At 40.5% G+C, this 22,777-nt stretch overlaps 1 protein-coding gene across 3 annotated transcripts in view; it reads right to left on the bottom strand.

Moving 5' to 3' along the window:
- GBE1 (1,4-alpha-glucan branching enzyme 1) overlaps positions 1 to 22,777 on the bottom strand; it is a 216,902-nt gene that overhangs the window by 14,676 nt on the left and 179,449 nt on the right. Inside the window, exons 16-17 of one of the 3 annotated variants that reach the window (XR_010025475.1) lie at positions 22,346 to 22,408; positions 13,244 to 13,398 (exon numbers count right to left, since the gene is read on the bottom strand). Coding sequence is in view for 2 of the 3 variants with exons in the window: in XM_063126767.1 (XP_062982837.1) it covers positions 13,342 to 13,398; positions 22,346 to 22,408 (120 nt within the window). In the remaining variant the exon portion in view is untranslated. Of the gene's footprint in view, positions 1 to 8,012; positions 13,399 to 22,345; positions 22,409 to 22,777 lie in introns of those variants that run through there. The other 2 variants (XM_063126767.1, XM_063126768.1) reach the window with 2 other exon arrangements.

Below are 22,777 nucleotides of genomic sequence, written 5' to 3' on the forward strand. Positions count from 1 at the left end.
AAGTAGGCAACTAATGATTATCATACAATTTTCACAATATATGTTTTCTAAAATTAGCACCAGAAATCAACCTGGCTATTGCATTCTGACTTAGCTTCTGAACAACCTCCATAGTTAATCCCACCTACAACATGTGACAATGGTCTGGTTACAGTAGGGGCATGCATCACAGCGACCAAGGAACTTGATCTAAATGTGATTTAAATAACATTTGTGAATTCAGAATAATGCCCATTTTAGATTTAAACCTGCCCAAAGCTCAATCAGAAAAGGGCAGCTGAATAATTTTATTTATTTATTTATTTATTACATTTTTATACTGCCCAATAGCCGAAGCTCTCTGGGCGGTTCAGAGAGCCTCCATGATGCCTCACTCAATGAGGGCTAGGCCATTCCATTAAATAGGGTGACCATATTTGGGACCCCCAAAAAAGAGGATACTGGGGGGCCTCCAGAAAGCACATGATCCCCCCACCATGGTCCAATTGGGGCTTTAAAGGAGGGGAAAGTGTGTCATTCCCCCACTGTTCCAATTGGCACCTTTTCTATAATGTCCAGGAATGACACACTTTCCCCTTTAAGGCCCTGATTGGAGCAGTGTGTGTGTGTGTGGGGAATGACATCCCTCTGGAAAATACATCACACACACACACACCCCGCAATGCTAATGGTAGCCTTAAAAGAGAAAGCATGCCATTCCCAGACATTATAGAAAATTACAGAAAATCCCCGTGGCACCCAGAATAGAACAAAAACCCAGATAAATCTGGGGAAAACCTGACAATTCGTCACCCTTTCTTTGTAAGTGTATGACTACTATTCATTCTTCCATCCCAGGGAATGAATGGTAGTCATACACTTACAAAGGAGAACATAAAAAAATCATTTGCAGATTCTATTGAGTTGGGAGCTAATTGTGTGTGACTCAAGGAGAACCAAGAGTAAGAGGCAGGTGAACAAGCAGGTTGCAATGGCAAAGAGGAGAAGGAACTCCAAGGGAGCTCTTTCCAGTAGGCCTCTGCTAGGGTGTGGGCCCTCAGCAAAGGTCCAATGATGCCTACTGTTGATGCTGACCCTGCCTGACCTGATACGATTCCTGTGTTCTTCCGATATCCAACCAAGCTCATAAATAGAAGGCAGATGTAATTATAAATGTTCTATGCAGTACACCACCAGAAAATTATCACCAGGCTGCACTAATTTTTGAACACTTGTTATGAAAAGGAATGCTTGATAAGTTGTAAGCATAATTTTTGAAAGTACTCTTAAATTCTCTTTGTCAATGTGAAAATTGCCCTTTGGTTGTTGCTTGCAATTTGTTTGCATATGTGTGTGTGTGTGTGTGTGTGTGGCAATAGTCCAGTTTACAGCAGTTGTTCAAAGTTTCAGTGGTAACTCACAGCTTCCATATCTGCTTCAAAAGTGTAGAAAATACAACACACATTAACTGATCCATTGTTATCACAACTCACCAGCCCTTCCCAATTGGGCACAGCATGCTTAACTTGTTTTAAAGTCCTTAATTTATATTAACGAATGATTCCTCGGGGATTATTAAAAAAAACAGCAGCCTAGTCTTACATGTTGATTAGTTCAAAGGGTCGCTGTACATTACTGCTCTCATCAATTCATGGCAGAATTTTAAGAAGTCCTGGAGGATTTTGGGGGAAATTAATGTGTACACGCAGTTTTAGAAGTGTTAGCAGAAAATTAATTTTTAATGATAAAATTGCGCTCAGTAGAGAGTATTTATTTGTAAAGACTACCAAAGAATTACAAAGGAGTTAAACTGTGCCAGTCTAATTAAAATTAATGGGAGTCCATACAGATAAAACTCCATATTATGCCTTGCATATTTAAGTGGAAGCAATCTAGAAGATTACATCATTCAAACCCACGCTTCACAAATCCACACTGTACTCAGACAGCTCAATATCCCTCCTTCTTCTTGAGGGACTAGATTGTGTTGACCCCATCAATGATTTGTGTTTGTAGATTACTCAATATGGTATCCCTCTCCCCGCCCCACCACCAAATGAAAATAAGCTGAGTGTACAATTGTCAGAAGACTTTGGCAATGCATGAAGCAGAATAATGTGTATTTAATGGCACATACTTTTCTGAATTTGGATATTGGGTGCTACTCCAGTGTATAGGACAGCCTCTGGGCTCCACTTGAGTATTTAGCAAGAGGAAAAATGAAGTGAATCCATGCTTTATTGTCTCTGTGGTAAAGCAGTTCCTGTGAAACTATTTGCTTGAAGTGGAACCAGCAGAGCTGACGATTTTAAATCATTTTGTATTAACGCAAGTCATTTCCATATGTTTATATACAGTCTTCTGTTTGTAGAGGAATGGGGATGCTGAACTGTTGCTGTATGCTTGGCATTCCTATGCCTTTCTGACATGTGGATACATGTTATAAATCCTTCCCACATTAAGATTTTATGAATTGGGCAGCTTCTCTCAGTAATAAAGTATTATTAATATAAGAGGACTTCTAGATTCAGGGTCAAAGGCATCCTATAAGCCAATTGTACTTTTAAGAACAGTGAGTGCAAGAGATTTGGTGATCATTTGTGGCCAATGTTCATCTCAAAACAGATAGGGTTGCGGTGGAAGGCAATGCCAGGTTGGGAGAAGAAATAATAATACATAGCATTCTTCTAATAGGTCTGTGGCCATACAATAAATGATGATGATGATGATGATGATGATGATGATGATGATGATTCATAGCATTTGTCTAACACTTACAAAGAGCTCCTCCATTATCTTGGGAGGCGTAAAAATGTTGATGGGAGGTATAAAAATACTGTATGTAAAGGAGTAAATAAATAGTTGTAATCTTTACAAACAACCTCATACGGTAGGTCATTATTGTAGAAGAAGTCAGGATCCACCTGACAACCCTGCAAGGTAGGCTCTTGGACCAAACGTCCTAAACTCCCAAACAACCCACCTCCCTGCCTTGTCCACAACCAGAACGAGCCAGATGTTCATGGGAATAATACACAGACACACATTCAGGGACCAAAGCAATTTTACTGCAATCACTAAAACCTACCATGTAAGGCCTTGGTTGATAAAACAGCCTCCTAAGACAAAGGAAGGGAAAGAATAGGGAAAGGGAAGGGAAGATGTGGAAAAGGGGAGAGCGAGGAGAGGAGGTGAGGGATAGCTCTAATACTTAGCCATTACCCCAAGAAACAGTCATATGTCCCCACACCCAGCCAAAATGATGGCTGGCCTTCTCCAGAGTACCCACACACGTTAAAACATTAAAAAAAAACCTTTCTAACCCCAGGCAACCCCCTCCTGGTTGCCACGGACCTGATCTTCCCACTTGACATACGGCCGCATCTCCAAGAAAAATGGAGGGCCTTCTTCATAGAGTTTTTATCTCTTTTTGGGACCCTCGGTCCCATGACCTTCACAGACCAACCAGTGCCCTTCTCGGGCTCTTGCCCACCCCCTCCCAAGCCACCTCTTGTTCCCACAGCTGAATCCCGTTACTTTGTCCACCACCCTGATAATCTCCAGGTGCCAGTGGGAGTCGAACTGACTCAAGGCAAAGATGACCTTGGCTGGCAGCCACCAGAACCTGGCACAGCCAGTTTGAAACAATAAACCATAGATCAGGCATAGGGGCAGATTTTACAACCCCACAGCAACAGCAAAGTTAAAGGCACAGATTTGCACCCTTGTCCTTCACAACTATTACCCTGTATCACAGATGGGGGTTGAGTATGAGACAGCCTTGCCTGCTTAAGGACTAGGATCAGCTCTGGAGGAGTGCTTTGTCAAAATGCCCTACGGTGGGTCCCTTTCTACATCAGTGGGACTGTCTGGCAGGCTATGTTAAGGGCATTGTAAGAAATTAAAATGGTGGCCTACTCCAGACTCAACCACCTGGCACTCACCAGGACAAAGCAAATATTATTTAAAAGCAGGGGCACAGAACCACTTTCTGGGCCAAATTCCATTTTTGAGAAGTTTTTTTTGGGCCCACATTTCTGTGGGGACAGGCCCAAAGGCAAAAGGGGGCAGCCCCCCAACAATAACAGGATAACAGGATAGTTTAGCTTAAAGCTCTTATTATCAGTAACTAAGCCTTAGAGGAGACATTTCAACCTTTGAAAAGGGGGGGGGGGGCTGCAAAAATGTTGGGAAACCACCAAAGCATTGGTGGTTGGAGCAAAGGGAACCCTAGAAGGCTGGATTTGACTCCCTATGCCTGAGGCTCTGCACCCGTTTTAAATGCAGGCATCAGCAGTGGGCCTTGCCAAAGTGCTGGGATCTTGGCAGCCACCTGAGGATGCTGTGTGGTGCTACCAGCCTGCTAATGAACCTGTGATAGAGTCAAGATTTATATTGGGGACTTCTTGATTCACCATTCATTCTTTCAGGGTCAAATTACACATTGGGCCGATTCACACAATCATCGCAGGCTAAAACAAGCCATGGTGGCTTATTTAAGCCACAGTGCATGCTGGCTGCAATTTCTATAATGACCTGCCAGGGTGTGTCTTGTGAAGTCCAAACCTAGGCTTGTTTGAGAGGGAAACATAGCTGATGGGTTATTTGAGGGTTGTCTTTCCTTCTAACAAGCCATGCCATCTGGGTTTAGATAACACAACAAGCCATTCCTGGGTGGGTGATTGTACAAATTGCATTGTGGTTTAAACAAGCCACCATGGCTAATTTGGCTTACAATGATCATCTGAACCAGGTCAGTATGTTATAGTGTGTACCTCCATATGTGTTTTTTGGGTATGTGAACTGGATCTGTACTGCCATACAGAGGGAGGGGAGGCTTAATTCTTTCCTGTCTTCTGCAACTCTACACCAATTAGGGTTGGGGGGGGGGAAAGCTCCCATTGGTGCAAATGGGAACTTTCCCCCTAACCCATATTGGGGCATGCATGTGTGTGTGTCAGGTGGGAGGGGAACCTTTGACACAATCGTGGTGGGAAAGGATTCAACATCCTTTCCCCAGATACTATGGTTCTGATCCAGATTGGGTACTTATTTTAAGGAGAGAGAGAGAGAGAGAGAGAGAGAGAGAGAGAGAGAGAGAGAGAGAGAGAGAGAGAGAGAGAGAAGAGCAGACACAGAGTTATGTGCTCCTCTTTTTGACATAACATGTCATTTGACCCATAGTCACTATCCTTTGCCAGCTTTCAAAAGGCATATTTTTATACAGATGAACTGGGGGTTGTTGTCTAAAGTAGCCTCAGGAAGCAGAAGTCATGAATATGCATAGATGCCTGAATATAAGCATGGGGGACATGGCACTTCAGGAGTGCTGTGAAGGAGCCTGCTCTCTCTCTTCTAACGGTGGTTGGCAAAAATAAAGGTTTCCATATAATGTTTTCAAGTAAGCCCAGCGCCCCAAAGCCAGGCTCACGTCCAAAAGAAATGAGCTCTGTAATTAACTTGGCAATCTGCTCAGCTGAAAATCATGTTAGTAAGTCATAGCCAAACAAGACAAACACTTTAATTCGCATAAGCCCAGGGAAAAAAAGGCGGAGGAAATAGTCTTAAAATACCTGTTGTCTTTGTCACAGCTGGTGATAATGTACTGCAGGAGCAAATCCTCCCCCCCCCCCCATCAAACAAAGAAAGGGCAGAGTCAGTTCTGACTCAATTGTCTTATTTTGGAAACCATTGGACTATAATCCCATCCCCTGACAAATCCATGGTTTGCACTATACAAGTCTAAGGCCCTCTTTACACACAGCCCAATTTTAGTGGGAGCCACTTATTTCATAGAATCACAGAATAATAGAGTTGGAAGGGACCTATAAGACCATCAAGTCCAACCCCACATGCAGATTCTGAGTCTGACAAATGCAACCACATTGGCATGGCCAATTACATAGGTCTTTGCCATATGTTGGTTCCGCCCATGTGGTTACATCACGCAGCCTGCATGTGGATGGGATTATAACACTATTCAGGCATTCTCCACATGTAGAACCTACAGGTGGAGCAGGAGCATGCTGTCCGCTGCACCACGAACACTGGCCATGCCTCTTAGACGCCTTCTCAGGATAAGACTATGCTTGAGCAACTCCTCAGAGATGAGCTTCCACACGACTGGAACTTCCATGAAGAAGTCACATACAAATATCTACACCAATGTGCGGATGTCCAGGGAACATGCCGATAACAAGCAGGATGTCGGTGGCTAGGCCAGCAGTACGATCTCACTACCCTTCTACAACGTCATCATCCTCATCCTCATCCTCATCTAAATTTATATACCATTGACCATATCCTGCCTGGTGTCATGTCTAGCCCTGCTCCTCTTGGGTTGGGGGAAGGTGTTTCAGGTGATCAGTCAGAATCAGACTCTGAAGTAGAGGAGACAGCGCCAGAAACATGCCAGATTTTACCAGTGGGAGAGGCAGCTCTCACGGGCTCTTCACCAGCTGGGAATGAACTTTCTCCAGAGCTTATCTCCTCAAGGGTAAACAACACACAGTCAGTGGGAAGCCAGTATTCTTCATAAGCGGAGGCCACAGAGAGGTTAGCCAATCTTAGAATACGCCGCAGACTAAAACGGGCAGGACTAAAGGAAGGTAAAAATCAGCCCGGCTGGCATGTCATCAGAAGCTGCATCACAACCAGTCTCTCTGAAGTTAACACGTTTTGGGAAAGGGCTTTCCATTCTTTTTGAAAAGACAATTGTCTTGCTTAGTTTTGCATAGTTTTGCCTAGAGGAAAGTTCCTAGAGATTAGACTCCCTTCAGGTGGGAAGAGATGTTTATTGCTAGAATAAAACTTTGTGGATTACTTAGCAGACCTCATTATTTTCTCCGAAGAAGGCGGAGGTCTTAGGAAACACAACGCCAGGCGAGCAACAAGGAGAGTTCTCGTTTCCTGTATGAGTGACTTTAGGGATCCAGAACATTTTGGGTCACTCTTGAGGCATTACTCTGAGGTGAGCTTTGGGATCTTGCCTGACTCCTCTGTGAACTATGTGTGCACTTCCCATATGGAGGAGGGTTGGCTGGAGGGTGCGTTTGGTCACCTGTTTTTACCTGAGGCGTCTCGCATTCAGACTGTTTCATTTCCCTCCCATCCAGATACTATTCAAAGTTTGGGGTTGGTCAAAGGTGTGAGCCTTTGGCACAAACCAAAGGGTGAGAGCACAAGGACTGTTGCATGCTTAAATTTGTTCAGCAGTATTTAAAACTATTAATAAATTAATACTTGTTTTGTTTTGTTTTTAAATCTAAAAACTGTACCTCAGGCACTACAATTCCTGGGCTAACAGGAAGAAGCCCTGAGAGAACCATTCATTTGTTAATTCAGTGCCATTAATTTCTAGACATCAACTGAAAAGAAAAAAAAAATAAAGAGAGGAATTTTAAATCTGATCACTTTTTACATTAGAAGCAAGACAGTTTAATGTATTTCTTGGGAGCAAGGCCTGAAGCAAATAGGCTGCCACAACTCTGAATTAATTTCAAAGGAAGCCCAGACTACAGAGCACAGCGGCAATCTATCCTGAACGTGATAGTGTCATGCAATCCAGTGTGAAGATTTTGGTCATAGCCCAGCCTTATCTTAACACGTATAATCACTCTCATTTGGAGGAAGGAGTTTTCCGACTACCTGCATTACATAAAATTGGCTATGGCTCTACTTCTGGAGATGAGTCCTACCATGCAGCAATTTCTAGCTTTCGAGCTGTAATATTTCCAGCAAATTTCCTCATCAAAGAGATGAGGTCCCTGCCCTGCCCACAGCAGTGAGACTCGTGACTATCTGAGCATGCCTAGCTGACCAAAAGGTGTACTGTCAACTACTTGGAAGAAGACAGAACTTGAATCCAGGTTTTTCTCCTTGTAGGGGGAAACTAAACGTTTAACATTCCAGGGTCCCAGCTATTAATAACTCAGCCACACCCATCTCAAATAGCCTCAGTTTGGCCCAAGTGTCATAGGTGCAGGTGCACCTGAGGATTCACCCAGATTATACTTAGAACTTCAAACATCTACTTTAAAATTAAATGTATTTTATTAAAGAAAAGACAAAGTTTAACATGATCACCAACCTTTCACCATGCAAAACAAAATGGCATACTCATAAATCTAGTAGCTGTATACTCACAAATTCTGCACCATTCATACTGACTCTGCAAAGGAGCTCTTTCTCTGCAAAGGGATTTCCATCTCTCTCAGGCAAAACCAAGGAGTCACCAAAGCCTACATACTAGGTTCAGAGCAATATCCTGAATCTCATGTCTGAGGGAAAGGAAAGACATCTTCCTCCTCTGTGTTCAGACTTACAAACCCTTCTCAAAGCCAGAGACCTCCTTCCTAATACATATTAATTTATTTTAAATTATCTAAGTTCCTTGGTCCACATCATTTATATTTATTTATTTATTTATTTCATTTATATACCGTCCCATAGCCGAAGCTCTCTGGGAGGTTCACATAAGATAAAAACTCTTAAAAACAATATACAAAAATTAAAAACCACAAAAACATGCAAAATACACATACATTTAAAACCACTATAACAACTTTACAAACAATGAGCCAAAAAACAGACCCAGGGCTCATTACATATTGCTAAATGCTTGGGAGAAGAGAAAAGTCTTGACCTGGAGCAGAGAAGATGACAATGTCGGCACCAGGCAGGCCTCGTGAGGGAGATTGTTCCACAGCTGGGGGCCACCACAGAGAAGGCCCTCTCTCTTGTTGCCACCCTCCAAGCGTCCCTCGAAGTAGGCACCCAGAGGAGGACCATAGATGTTGAACGTAGTGTTTGGGTAGGTTCATGTTGGGAAAGGTGTTCCATCAGGTGTTGTGGTCCCAAGCCAGCTTTATAGGTTTAAACCAGCACCTTGAATTGGGCTCGGAAACGTACAGGCAGCCAATGCAAGCGGGCAAGAGTGGGTCTTATATGCTCGAACCTTCTGGTCCTGGTTATCAATCTGCACAAGCTGAAGCTTCCGAACTGTCTTCAAAGGCAGCCCCATGTAGAGTGCATTGCAGTAATCTAATTTAGAGGTTATCATCAACAGTTTTGACTATCATCTTCTCAGAATGTCTCATCCTTTCTGACATACTTGTTTATGCCTAAACTGGACATCACTTCTGCTTTTCATGTTGTCAATTGCTTGGTTTACTTCTCTTTTCTTCTAGACAGGGATTTCCTAAACCACAGCTCTAGCTTTCTATAACTCTTGACTAGTCACCTAGTTCTCTTATAAGAAATACTCACTGGTGGAACAAGTGCACAACTATTATGACTAATGCAGAAAATCTTATCAAACCACACTTGCCCTACTCCAAGTAACAAGCTTCTATACCTTAAGGTTTCTAACCCCTGATGTAATGTTGGTACTCCTACTTGCCCCGTTCTTTCTTATGCTATACTAACAAGCCCTTAAAAGCCCACCTTAACATATATTCACTGAAATTGCAAGACCCAAGAAAAACATTCCTTCACCCTCCATACTAAGCATATGTTGACAATATAATGTGAAGAAATGGTTGCCAACAGGGCACAGCGCTGATCTTGTGCCTGGGTTGAAATCCCTACTTCATAAACATGACTGATACATTTATGCTTCCTACTCTAGTATGTGTTAGAAAGTCTAAGTCTGTTTAGTTCTTTGGCACAAGTACACACTTGCTGCATCAAATGCCTGCATGTTTCATTTTTTCACCTGCCTTTCAGAAACGTGCAAGTAGGAAAGGACAGGACCACCACTTGTGAACATTTTGGAAGGGAAAGATGGATTTAAGCCCTTGATACCTTACGTAATGGGTGACAATTTGTAATCTGAGCATCTATAGGTTACACAGGAAGGTGCCTTATGCCAGCTCAAGACAATTTCTTCATCCCAATATTGAGTGCAATGCCTTTCCAGATTCCCAAGGGAAAGTTCCCCCGCCCCAATCACCTGCTCTCTGTATCTTTTAACTGGAAATGCCAAGGCTTGAACTTGAGATTGTCTGCATGTATGGATGTGCCTTAGAACTGAGACATACAGGCCTAGCAGTGAGCATCGAACATGGTTGATCCAATGCTGGATTCTGTGGGCTAATGTTGGCATTTTTTTTAAAAAAAATAAAAAATAAATTCTTGCACTGAAAAGAGAAGTGCTAGGTCCTGCACCACTTGGTGAACTAGTTGGGAAGGGTACCTGGATGGTGCTTTGATGGGGGGGGGGGGCAGAAGGCATCTTGCCCATGACACCCTCAAACCTGGCATCCCACTGTGCTGTGGAACAAAACATCTCATGAGAACAGACTTTACACTGTCACATTGCAGCTGACATATCCATGAAAATAACTGCTCTTACAAACAGTCCACTCTTGTGAGAGCAGAAGGAATTCGAAGAGGAGGGTCTCAATTATTCATTTATGATTAGACTGCTCACACAAGTAGAGCACTTGCATGAAATGTTCTGACAGCAGATAAGCCAGCTGCAGTAATGTCTGCGGCAGCTCCCAGTTGCCATCCAAGAGGCTTGGCTTTTCTGAATGTAAGAATTTTTGTTATGAGCATCCCTGCCTTAAAAAAAATGGAGGTGGGAATAGACAGCAGAGGGCATTAACACAGTGCTCCAAGCCCTGTTGATGATTTCCAGTGTCTGTCAGTCCATAGTTGATGCTACAACTAGAAACTAATGCAAAGGTATATTCTCTGGCTGGCACTCGCCATGTTTACATAGCATGAAGCAAGTCCTACTTTGTTTAATAGGACTCACTACACTTAGGGTTGCATCCTTAATGTACACTATCTACATCAAAATGCACATTTGAACATGAAATATGTATTTAGGACACCAAGCATAGTAATGTAAGCTCTGCTTGCAAATATTTTCCCCATTTTTAGGGTGCCCAGGAGTTGTTTTCTAAGCATCTGTATATTAGCAGACACATACTTTGAAAATCTCAATCTCAGCAAAACAGCAACTTGAAGCTAGAATTGAGATCTGGCAACCTTGTAAAGCCGATGGAAACTTCTGCTATGTTTCTGAGCATAAAATATTATGATTATTCAAAAATCCTAAATTTCTTCTGTTGATGTCAAGTGGGGTTTTTTTGCTTAAATTTTCTGATATGCATCAGTAATATCTATCTAGAGTTAAACTACGATATCAAAACACCCCAATATTTTAACATCACTCTGTTTATTTGCATATAATTTTGTAGCTTCTAATCATATTACATATTTATTGCTTTTCTTGCACAAAAGTTTGACATGGACAATATCCTTTCATTGCATTTAGATGCCCAGACATAAGGGCCAGTAAAATTTTCATTATATATTAATAAATCCATTTCACAAAAGTATATTACATTTACAGAGCTGTTTATCTCACCTTGAATTTTAAAGTCTGTAAAACAATTACTGATTCACTGTGGTTTTAAATGTGGGAACAATAACCTATTTAGCTCTCACTTAACAAAGTGGCAATTGAAAAACAGGTAGGATATTAATTAGAGGTATAGTATATATTATCTCTCAGGTGACACGATGAACTAAGTACAACAGAAGCTACATTTACAAATACCTCAGCGAGCTAAAGAGATTGTAATGAGATTTGTTTGTGTTTCCATGGAAAGTATTTTTTCCTCATACTCCTGATTTGGGAAACACATTCCTTTAACATGGTTCCACATACACTTCAGAACTATGCAGGCAGGATACAACTAAGTAGTTCCTTCCCAATTAATCCTTAATCCTCAAGGATGATATGGGTGTGGGATGGAACCATGCAATTTGTCCTGTCTGATTAGTTCCAAGAAAGAAAACCTTACTCTAGAATAATCATCATAGTGAACTTTTAGCAAGGTACTGGCACAAGTACTTGGGTGTTTACAAAGTGTGAAAACAATGATAAATTCAAACAACTATCAAGTGGAATTCTCTTTGCAAACATTTTTCTGCGGAATATTTTTGATGGTCATGAAGAAAAATGAAATAATTTTGCGTCCGATAAAAAAGTGTTCCAAGATATTTCTGCAACTTCGTAAAATGTTATCTTTAACTCCATAATTCACAAATCACCTCTCATTTTTCTGAGTACTAAATTTTACAAAACATAACTTCTGTAATGAAAGATCAATTATTTTATACTTCTGTTTCAAATTATTACTCAGCTTGCTTGAAATAATTTCTATCACTGTTCATTCATGGCTAACAAACAGATATTGTGTAGTCAAGTTGGATGTGTGTGGTGTCATTTGTTCCACTGACTATGGCATGCTTTTTAATACAAGTAAACTTAGCTGAGAGTATAGAACTTCTCAAATGACTTCATTTTAGAATATTTTTGAAAATTATATGACCCTAGTGATCCTACAGAACTCTGCCTATAGTGCAAGCCTTATGAGAGATAATCTTCAAAGAACTTTCGTTTAGGTATGGTCTCATTTACATTCAAAGATCTACCTTGGAATCCTTGACCCTCAAAACCAGCTTTCTTCAACCTGGTGCTCTGGGGATATTTTGGGCTTCAACTGCCATCAACCCAACTAACTTGGCCAAAAGTGAGGAACTGAACTTCAAAAATCTGGGGAGCACCACATTTTGGGAGGCTGCTATAGACACTATATCGCTTTGTTTTATAAAGTTACCATTTTAATTTGTAACTATATAAAAATACTTAGGCACAAATAAGTTCACCATTGCCATACAGCTCCACAGTGATAAATCAATGAGACTCAAGCGTTATTGTCACAGAAGACAATTGTTGGTGCCCTTGGACCAACCATCTTCCCAGTCTCACGATTCCCCAGAAACATTTTCTTGCGATGATGTACATTAAGTCTAACAAACCTCCCCTGCCTCACCCCAGTGGTTTAACATAACAAAACACAAAAAACTTTATAACTGGGAATACAGCGTCAAAGAAATACATAAGGCTGCCTTTCATGGCAAATAAACATTCATTATAATTATTTCTAATATAAAACATAGTTAATGAGAAAAATGCTTTCGACACCAAATTATAAATGGGACAGGAGCAAATCGTTGAAAACAGAGCATGCACTTTTTGAAACAGACCACAGTATTCTAGATAAAATACTGGAAATATTACTTTGAGGATGTCAGATATTCTAAACTCTAATTCTGTAACACTGAGTTGTTAATGCATTTTTCTTTTCTTTCCCCCCTTTTATATATGCTTTCTATGAATAAGCATTTCACAATTGGAAAACTGTAATTAGGAATAAATAATAAGGACATTTCCAATTCTTACATATAGAAATGTTTTCAAACAATAAATCCTGGATACCACTAGCATCAAAATACTGTTTGGCCTTTGCAGTAATGGATTTAGTTGTAGGCTGGATGTCTTCAGTTCTGGAGATCCATATTCTGAAGCACTATGGCCACTCTGCTTGGAATGTATACCTAAAAGAAGGATAACACCATCTTATAGATTGTTCATAATAAGCCTTTGAGATGGGGGCAAGCTATACATCTAAATAAGTAAAATAAGCTACTTACCATTGAACATGAAATATGCATTTAGGAACCAACGTTTATGAAGTGTGCCATCAATATTAATTAAATGCAGAGCGCAAATGTGGACTTGGCCATTCTGTCCTAAGGCCCACAAGGTAATTGAAATGATGCATTTTCTTTAGCTTTGCCACATCCTAAAGCTAAATCTGGTGAAAGGTTTAAATGCAATTACCACTAGAGGGCTCCAAGTGATTTACAATCACCAATTTTAGACATTGAGGACATCGAGGTCGATACACAGTACAGTGATAAATGACAAACTCTTACTGCTGCATTTGAGCTCTATTGTGTTCTGAATTAAAGCTGCCCTGGGTCTGTGATGTCATTCTACACAGGTAAATACATAGGTATGACACATCACTGCATTTGAGAACCTACAGGTCCATCGTGGTGAAATGGGTTTTTAGTGCAGCAGGGCTTGGACAGAAAAATGCATTCATTTGCCTTTACAAATTGTGATTTGAGTTCTTTCACTTACATTCTCACACACAAACTTTTAATTCATTTGCCTTTACAAATTGTGATTTAAGTTCTTTCACTTACATTTTCATGCACAAACTTTTAATCTGATTGAACTCCAGATTTCATGTTGTTTTTCAAAAGTCTTTTTTCTTAGCAAGGGGAAAACGAAATCTGTGACAGCATATTCTACACAATGCTCCTTCCAAGCACAGATTAGGCTCACAACTCAAAACATGACAGATATGTTCTGTTTACCAATTACCTTGATATGTGGTAGTTTACAGACTGCTGAATGCAATTGATCACATAAACTGAACTCAATAACAATGCAATTAGAAAAGAGTCAGCAGATGAGTGAAGATTGCAGGCTTCCTTTTTGACAATGCCAGTGTTTTAAGACTCTCCTCCTCCCGCCTGGCATTCCTAATATAATGCTATTTTCAGCCATGTTATCTCCAAGCAAGAGCCTGACTGACGGCATGAAAAGCTTTTATAGTCAGCAACCGGAATGAAAGGTGTAAAGCAAACAGCTTTAGGAAAAAAGGAAAAGAACAGCTGATCTTCATCGAACCAGACTGTAGCATGTCCAATGCATCTCAGCTCTCGCCAGTGAACATAGTGTTTTTCCCCTAAGGTTTCTGTGATAAATAACTCCTACAAATCTGCTCAGTAGGGAAGGAAATACGACATACACTTGGTTAGAGTCATGTGATTCCAAATTTATGGGTAAAGGGGGGGGCGAAGATAGTTGGGGGGGTTGTACTTATTTATTACTGCAGACATAAGTGCAAAAGGATTTATTTCCAAATCTTTTTAGAGGCACAATTTGTACAGATCTAAGCAGTTGGCAGATTGGAACAAAGAAATTAGCACCATGTAGAAAAGCTGCTGTATTCAAAACAATCTTTTGAGGCATGACAAATATGAATGAGTTCTATTGGTGGAAATTAGATGGCTGCTAAGGTGATGCTTAAAAGCAGGGTTTGGGAAACTCTGGTCCCTCCCATGGTGTTGGACTCCAGCACTCATGAGCCTGAGCCAACATGGCCAATCAGCAAAGATAATTCACTTTTCACTTTGTTTCTTTTAAAAACCTATTTTAAGGTGTTTTATTCTGTTTTATTTTATCTTGTACACCGCTCCAAAATTTTGAATGGGGAGTGATATATAATTATTGTAAATAAAATAAATAAACAATAGGAATTTGGGTCCAACAACTTCTGGAAGGACACAGGTCCCCCAATCCTACACTAAAGGAAAATAATGTTCCTGTGTGCCACCATGCATATAACTTGGTTGCCAGAGCAATCTGGATTCACATAATTGTGATACAACTAACTCTCCATAGAGGGATGAGTGCATATATTAAACAGTACTATATACAGACCTCTAATCATGCTCCCCCCCCCAAAAAAAAAGAACAGCAAGAACAACCAGATATAAATTTTATCTAACATGTTAAAGTCAGCTGCAAATGCTGCTTCTGTCTGTAAAAGACTAAACTAAGGCTAATAGACTATAAACTCTCTTCCCATGTCAACCAATCTAAATATGAAACAATGGGGGCATATATTATATTATTTATCTATTTAATATCTATCTAAAATATTTTATGGCAAATTATGAATACCTAAGACAATGCCAGTGCAGAAATTTACTTTCCATCATATGGAGGAACACTGTTCCACAAAATAACAACTGACCCTTGCTTCTAGAATATTTTGGATACTTAAGCCAGAATCCAAAGAGCTGCACAAACAGGGCATATGCTTCCCCAGTGGAATTTTTGATGTTTTTTCTTTGAACAGTTGACATAACATATAACAAAATTATTTGAAACTCCACTACATTTCAAAAACAATATGTTATATGGATCCTGGCCTTAGTTCTATTTAAGTAGCTGGCTTACTGACCTTACAGACAGAACCAAATAGAAATTCATTTTCTTTGGTATTTCAGTCCTTATTATTCCCCGTCTATAGACTTTCATATTAAAGGAAAGAATGAAATCCTAACATTAACTTAAATGTTGGAACAATGTTACATTGTTACTGATGCAAAAAGGGGGTTCCAATCAGAAGCAGTTCGAAATTGTGTGGAAGTTATTATTCTATAGCCCATGTGGCTGAGGGACTGGGTAAGAATTACACATCCACGTGGACAACACTTATCACCTGGTTGCATCTCTCTCTCTGCTGTGATCTTGAGAAAATAGTTCATTTGAAGCTGCCATTTGGAAAGAAATCCCCAATTGGCACTAAATAGGAAATAGCAGCTTTGGAGGACCAGTTTTTACCAGGACTGCAGCAGGGGATGAAAGGTTAAATCCCGTTTTTCACTGTTGGGATTATGAGAATGATCAGCCTTCTCTTCCCGAGATGATGCTATTTGCATTTTAAAAACCACAACACTCTGTGTTAAATGCAAAGACACATTTAACATCACATTTAGCTTGGCCTTCAGAGTATCAATGGTATATGCCAAGCAGGAATTCAGCTGAATTTTAAGCTCCTGCATAGAGAAAAATGTTTCAAATAAATGCAGTTGCTGTGAACAAGTAACTGCTATAGGAAACAGGCAGTGATACTGTATACAGTCTGCCTGTTATAAAAGGCTGTCAATGGAAAGGGGCCAAGGACATGATCAGGTATCAATTCTTTCACTGCCTTTTTAACTGTTGCAGTTCTCTGTATACCTGTCTTGTTACAAAATATGATTCACTGCTATGTGTTACTTGCCATTTACTTATCTAATATAATCTCCTCTATCCATCACATTCATATTTGTTCCCATTTCATTCACATGCACCATATCAGTGGAACTGAAAGCCTACATAATAATCCCCTTTGAACTTGCATTACTTCTATTTTTTGGGCTGATTCATACATTGAAGGAGGGAAGAATCACACAAAACTGGACACAAGCCAATTCAGCCTCCACTCACACATTACCTAAAGAGGATTGCTGTCCCAATAAAACAAATCCTTATGTAATTCTGAAGAAATCATAATTACTTGAACTCATTGTGGGCTTGCTATACATTCTACAGAAGTTATAGAGGTATTTGTTCAAACATAAGCAGCCTGGCTGAAGATGATGGGAATTTTAGTCCAACACTTCTGGAGGGCATAGATTGGGAAAGGCATATGCAGTTTGACAGACTGTGGCAAGACTAGTTTTGTATCTTGTAAGGAGACCACTGCAGACAAACCTCAGATGAAAATAATCTTCTGTTTTCTGTCTCCTCCCTACAGAAGTCCTCTAGGATCAAAACTCTGAAAGACAATCTGGCAAGGGACTGCAACTATATGGACAAAACTATGTCCATCCATTTCCCCTTTTAAAACAGTTTATCTTCTAGTTACAAGCCTTACTGTATGCAAGTGTAGATTTAAAAATGGAAACTTAAAACACACACATTAGAAACGCAAAAATCAATATTAAAAAATCATTGTCAGAAAAGTAATACATTGGATTCAAAGGTCTCCTCTCAATGATTTGATACCTTGGCAAATGCTCTATTACAAATCAGGTCTTTGAAGCCCAAATATTGACTCTTTTGAAACATTAGTCTCCAAGGACAAACTCTGTCGTTTCCATTAATGGATTACAGAGATCAGTTACTTAATATTAGAAAGTTCTGCAGAGGAGACTCACTTGCATATCGTGGATTAACTGGTGTTCTAAAACCTTTTTCACATAAGAGACTTTTCCTAAATGGATATCACATTAAAAAAAAGATGAATGAATTCACACATGACATGGATGTGTGAAAGGAACATGCATGTTTTTATTATTCTCCCACTATCACGTTTTCTCCCAAAGATGTGTATGCTGCCTTTTCTCACAGACCATCTTAATAGCTTCCCCCACCCCTGCACAGGGGAAAAGCTGCTTTCAGTCTAAACCTCAGCAGGCAATGATCTGACTATGACAAAGGTACTGATGCAAAGTCTCCCACCTTCAGATCTCCATATCCAGTTGATAAAACCAGGTCTAGAGTATGCCCCACTACATGCATTGGGCTGATGGTACGGGTTTAGTCCCATGGTTGTCATGAAGGCCATAAAATCCTGAGCGGCCATGGACAAGCGCACTCAGCATGAATGCTGACATTCCCCAGAACCATGTCAGCAGCACACCTGAGACCACCTCTGTCAGCTCAGCTAGGAAGCCTGTTGAGCATACTCCCAAAGATGTGTATGCTGCCTTTTCTCACAGGCATTTGATTTCATTCAAACCAAAGTCTGTTAGATAGCCTAGACTTGATGGCTTGTCCAACACCAGTAAATCAGTCTTGTAACTGAAGCCACTTCATGCATTATGTGTGTGAAAGGGCATCACATGAATAATGGGGAACAGATATCAGCTCTTGGCTCCACCACTGGCAGGGGGCACACTGCCTGGCACTGCAAAGGCCTTCCTCCGCAGATGACCGTACTAAGATGTAGACATCTGTAGGCCAGGTGTAATCAGAATCTTGGTGACACTTCACCCCAAAGCGCTTTTCCAGTGGTTTCATGTAGCTGTCAAAAAATATGTGGCCCTAGATGGAATCCTGAGAGACCCCATTGCAAAAATGCCATGGATTATACAACAGACCCTCAGCGCTATCTTCTAAAAATAACCCCAGCAGCTAGGGTCAGATCTACACCAAGCAGGATATGACACTTTGAAAATGTTTGAAAACTGTATGTGGAGTGTGGCCTGGGCCCCAACAGTTGCCACTATGGTTATAAACCATTTTAAAGCAGTAGTGTAGGTCCTGCCTAGCAGTGGAACCACAATAGCACTATGCCTCCAATTCATAACTCACAGAACTGGTCCAAAAGGATGCCATGGATGAAGTCCCCTGAAAGGTCTAGGAAAATCAATAGGGTCACACTCCCTGCATCTTTTTCCCAAGAGAGATCTCCATCAGGACAACCAAGGCAGTTTCTAGGCTGACACTAGTTCTAAAACCAGACTGAAAATAACCTGTTTTACCTAAAAGACCTTGGGAGTTGCATGGCCACCATCTACTAGAACATCTTGACCAAGAAAGGGATATTTGCAACTGGCTGGACAACACTCAAAGGATGCAGTAGTAGTGGAAGGATATTCTTTCTTCATCATCACTGCTACACTTTAGGCTTGATAATGAACTCCTACTGAAATTCGGTCATATTAGCTGCAAGTCTTTTGCCACCTGTACTCCAGTCATTTCCCAGCCTGCTTCATTGCCCTCAGCTCTCAGGGAGCCTGCACTGTGGAAAAGGGAGTATTGTGCCAACTGCCTGTCATCTCAGCATTCCACAGTAAGACTAGACCAGTCTTCCCAGGCTGATGCCAACAAGATGTTTTGGACTTCAACTCCCATCAGGTCGTCAGCATGGCCAATGGTCAGGAATGTATGGAGTTGTCATTCAAAACATCTGGAGGGTACCAGGCTGGGGAAGTCTGGATTAGACCTTTGACAGGAAAACACCTTGAGAACATTCAACAATCTATTAGATTCTGTTGGCCTCTGATGGCAGACCATTGCAGTAGATACAATACACCATCTATTACGAAGTGGTCAATGACTAAGATAAGCAAGTTAGTGAAGTTCCCCTCCACACCAGGTCACCATTATCTTGCCTGGTTGAAAACACCAGATCCAAAGCATGAGCTGCCACATCTATCTAATGGAATGTGCATTCCATTGGGTATTTAACTGTATGTAAAAATAACTACATTTGCCAGCATTTGTTCTGGAAACGATCTATTTGAATTGTAACATGACTGAATGTCCACATTAATTTATGTGTTACAACTGAAATACACATATTTTGTAGACAAATGTCAAATATTACTGCATAACAGCTGATAAAATGACAGCTAATTGAGAATATGTCAGATTCCCATTCACACTGTGTCAAAACAAACCACAATCAATGCTTGCCATAATCCATGGAAAAGATGGCTATATAAAATGGTCAGCATGAGCTTCCTCACCTGTCTGTAAAGTGTGTGTATATATACCTGGTTCTTCTCCAAATTCCCAGTGTGGCTTATATATAGCTCAAAAGATATTTCCCAAACGGGCATCTTACACATCTAGGGCTGCAATCTGATATACTGTTACTTAGGGATTGAGTCCCATTAGGACTTACTGCTAAGTAGACATGTAAATGATTGCACTGTAGATCTGTATAGCTTCAGCAGTAGAACTGATTCATGTGACTTCAATACCATTTTCTGGGCCAATCAGCAAAATCTGGTGATGTGGGCTAGAAATGAATAGCATTCCAGCCATGACCTCCTTCCCCCTTATCGTCTGTCTTCTAGCATAAGACCAGCTTTCCTCAGTACTTGCTGACTTGCTTTTATGTATAAATCCCCTAATATTGGATCCAAAGGCTCTCTTCTTCAGCTGAAAGGAGCCTCCTTCTAGCAGAGGAAAGGAATCTCCTTTCGGTCCAACCTCTTCTTCCAGACTCTGAGAAAATTTGAAAAACACAAAACAAGCTCTTGCCAGTATTGGAATCTAAGGAAACTTGACATTTTGCCTGTAGCTCTTCTCTGCATTTTCTCAAATTGTTAGAAGAGTTCTTGGGATGAACATGGTACCCAAAATGAGTACAGGCACCACAGAAGATCTTAGTGATACAGAGAAATTGGCAGCACACAATAAGCTACCCACTACACCATCATCCATTTATATAAGTGACAAAAGTGGATGAAAATCAAATTTCTCTTGGATTATGAAATCAGCAACTAGATAACTTCAATTTAAAGGTCAGTTTGCGTAATTTAAAAACAGTTAGCAAACAAGTACCATTTGGTGGTAAGTATTGAAGTAATGATGAGTGACCTTGAAAGGGAAAAGCTAGGAAGGAAGCAAAGCTAGCAAGGGAAATATTATTTAGATTAGTGATGAGTGGAGAGACGAGGTGTTTGAATAATTAACATGTATCTGAGTTCCAGCTAGCCTCGTTAGATTTTTAAAAAAACTGTTAACAGCTTTAAAACCTGTTCCTATGTAACAGAATACATATGGTACTGCATGCTATTATTATAACTACAGTAAGCAACTTCTCGGTGCAATGGACCTTACAACTTCAATTTATCACTCTGATATTCTCACATGATATTTCATAATACACTATCTTCTCATATTTTTTTCGTTCTCTTTTGTCTCAGACACACTGAAGCCATTTTGTTCAGCTGGACACTCTATCTGCATCAGACATAAAAACAGCTTTTCCTTTAATTTTATGTGAATTCTGCTTTTGTTCTGGTGTGTGGAAATGCATAAATGCCTGAAACAGATGGTCCTTAGCTAAAGTGCTGAAAGTGCACAGCAATTATAAAATTATTTCCTACAGCGTTAGATAAGTTTATGAAGGATTCTGTACTGTTCTTCCATCTGCCAGCGCATCAGGAACGGCCTTAAATAGAGTCAGAACATGCCAGCTCACAATATGAATTATTTCCAACATAATTTTCTTTAGGATGGAGTTCCTTGCAGGGTTTTCCCCTCATAATCAGACATTGCCATATTTGTAATGTGCAAAGGAATGCCCACCTTCACTGGTCACACTGGCTAGAGACCTTGGGATCATGTGCTTTGGGTCTTCTGCATGCCTTTAATCAGGAGCTGATTGTCCTCCTAGTAACTTCCTGCCATGCAATTTCTCTCTGCTGGTGCCACCTACCATATTCTGGATTGTTTAGGTTGCTCCAGAAGATGAATGTCTGCCTTTGTGAGACTAGCAATCTCCTCTCCGCCTTTTTTATGATCCATAGAAGCATTTTTTTAATGATTCCATACTGTGATATACTAGTAATGTAAATTAATTTCAGGATCCCAAATTTTGCCTGTTTCGAGCATTTTCAGAAATTAAGCATGTAGAGCTGGGGGACTCTTTTTAGTTGTTGCTGTGCTGCCCCATCTGCCAAGTTTTAGAGATAAAGGTCAACGTGCAGCTTCCAGAGAGCCAGGAATGGAGTTCTGCTCGTGCAATGAGGGTCCTCAATGTTACAGCCCTTTCTCCCTACATTCCCACAAACTGCTCCTGCAGGACAGGGGAATCTCTCTTGCACAAGCGTAAGTGCCTCTTGCCAGCAAAAGGGGATCCTTGGATTCTGCTTACACGCTTATCAGTTGATCAGAGATCCTTCAGATCATAGGCATGGAGCAAAATCACCTGTTTTTAGCAGCCCAGCCTACAGTCCATCATGTACAGAAATCCCAACATTAGATTCTGTAAATTCATTTGTGTAATGTATTGTCAGATGTGATGTGGTTTTTATACTTAAATATGGACTCCAGGTAGCAGAGAGCAGGATCCTGCGTATTTATCAAGTGCTACTGTTTTGCTCGTCACTCTTTTGTCTGCCACTTTACCTCCAGGTAGTTTGTGAGTTGTCTTCGGGGCTGGCCATCATTTTCACTCAGTGAATTGGGTTGCTGGGGGGTATATAAAGGAGAGGTGTGACCCACACTGTTGGATTTAGTAATTAAAACAGTAGTGCAGTCACCATGCCATAGCTTGTAGCTCTTTCAAAACTATATTAGTTGCTTGGCTTTTTCATGCTTTCTTTCACATGCACTTGTCAAGATCCTCCTTCACAGCTGTTTCAACCTCTGGACATGTTTATTTTCTACTTTGTATCTGCAATACTCATGTCATGTTAATAAAATGTTATTAATAAGACACATAATTATTATCTTAGCTATGTGTTAATGCTCAGTGTTAGTGTTGCGAAGAGAAAAATGGGAAACCAGTATTCAGAATGATTGTTTCCCAGTATTCACCTTGCTGCATGACAAAAACCA

Source organism: Elgaria multicarinata, chromosome 5, assembly GCF_023053635.1.
Source record: "Elgaria multicarinata webbii isolate HBS135686 ecotype San Diego chromosome 5, rElgMul1.1.pri, whole genome shotgun sequence".
In the NCBI taxonomy this organism is placed as follows: domain Eukaryota; kingdom Metazoa; phylum Chordata; class Lepidosauria; order Squamata; family Anguidae; genus Elgaria; species Elgaria multicarinata.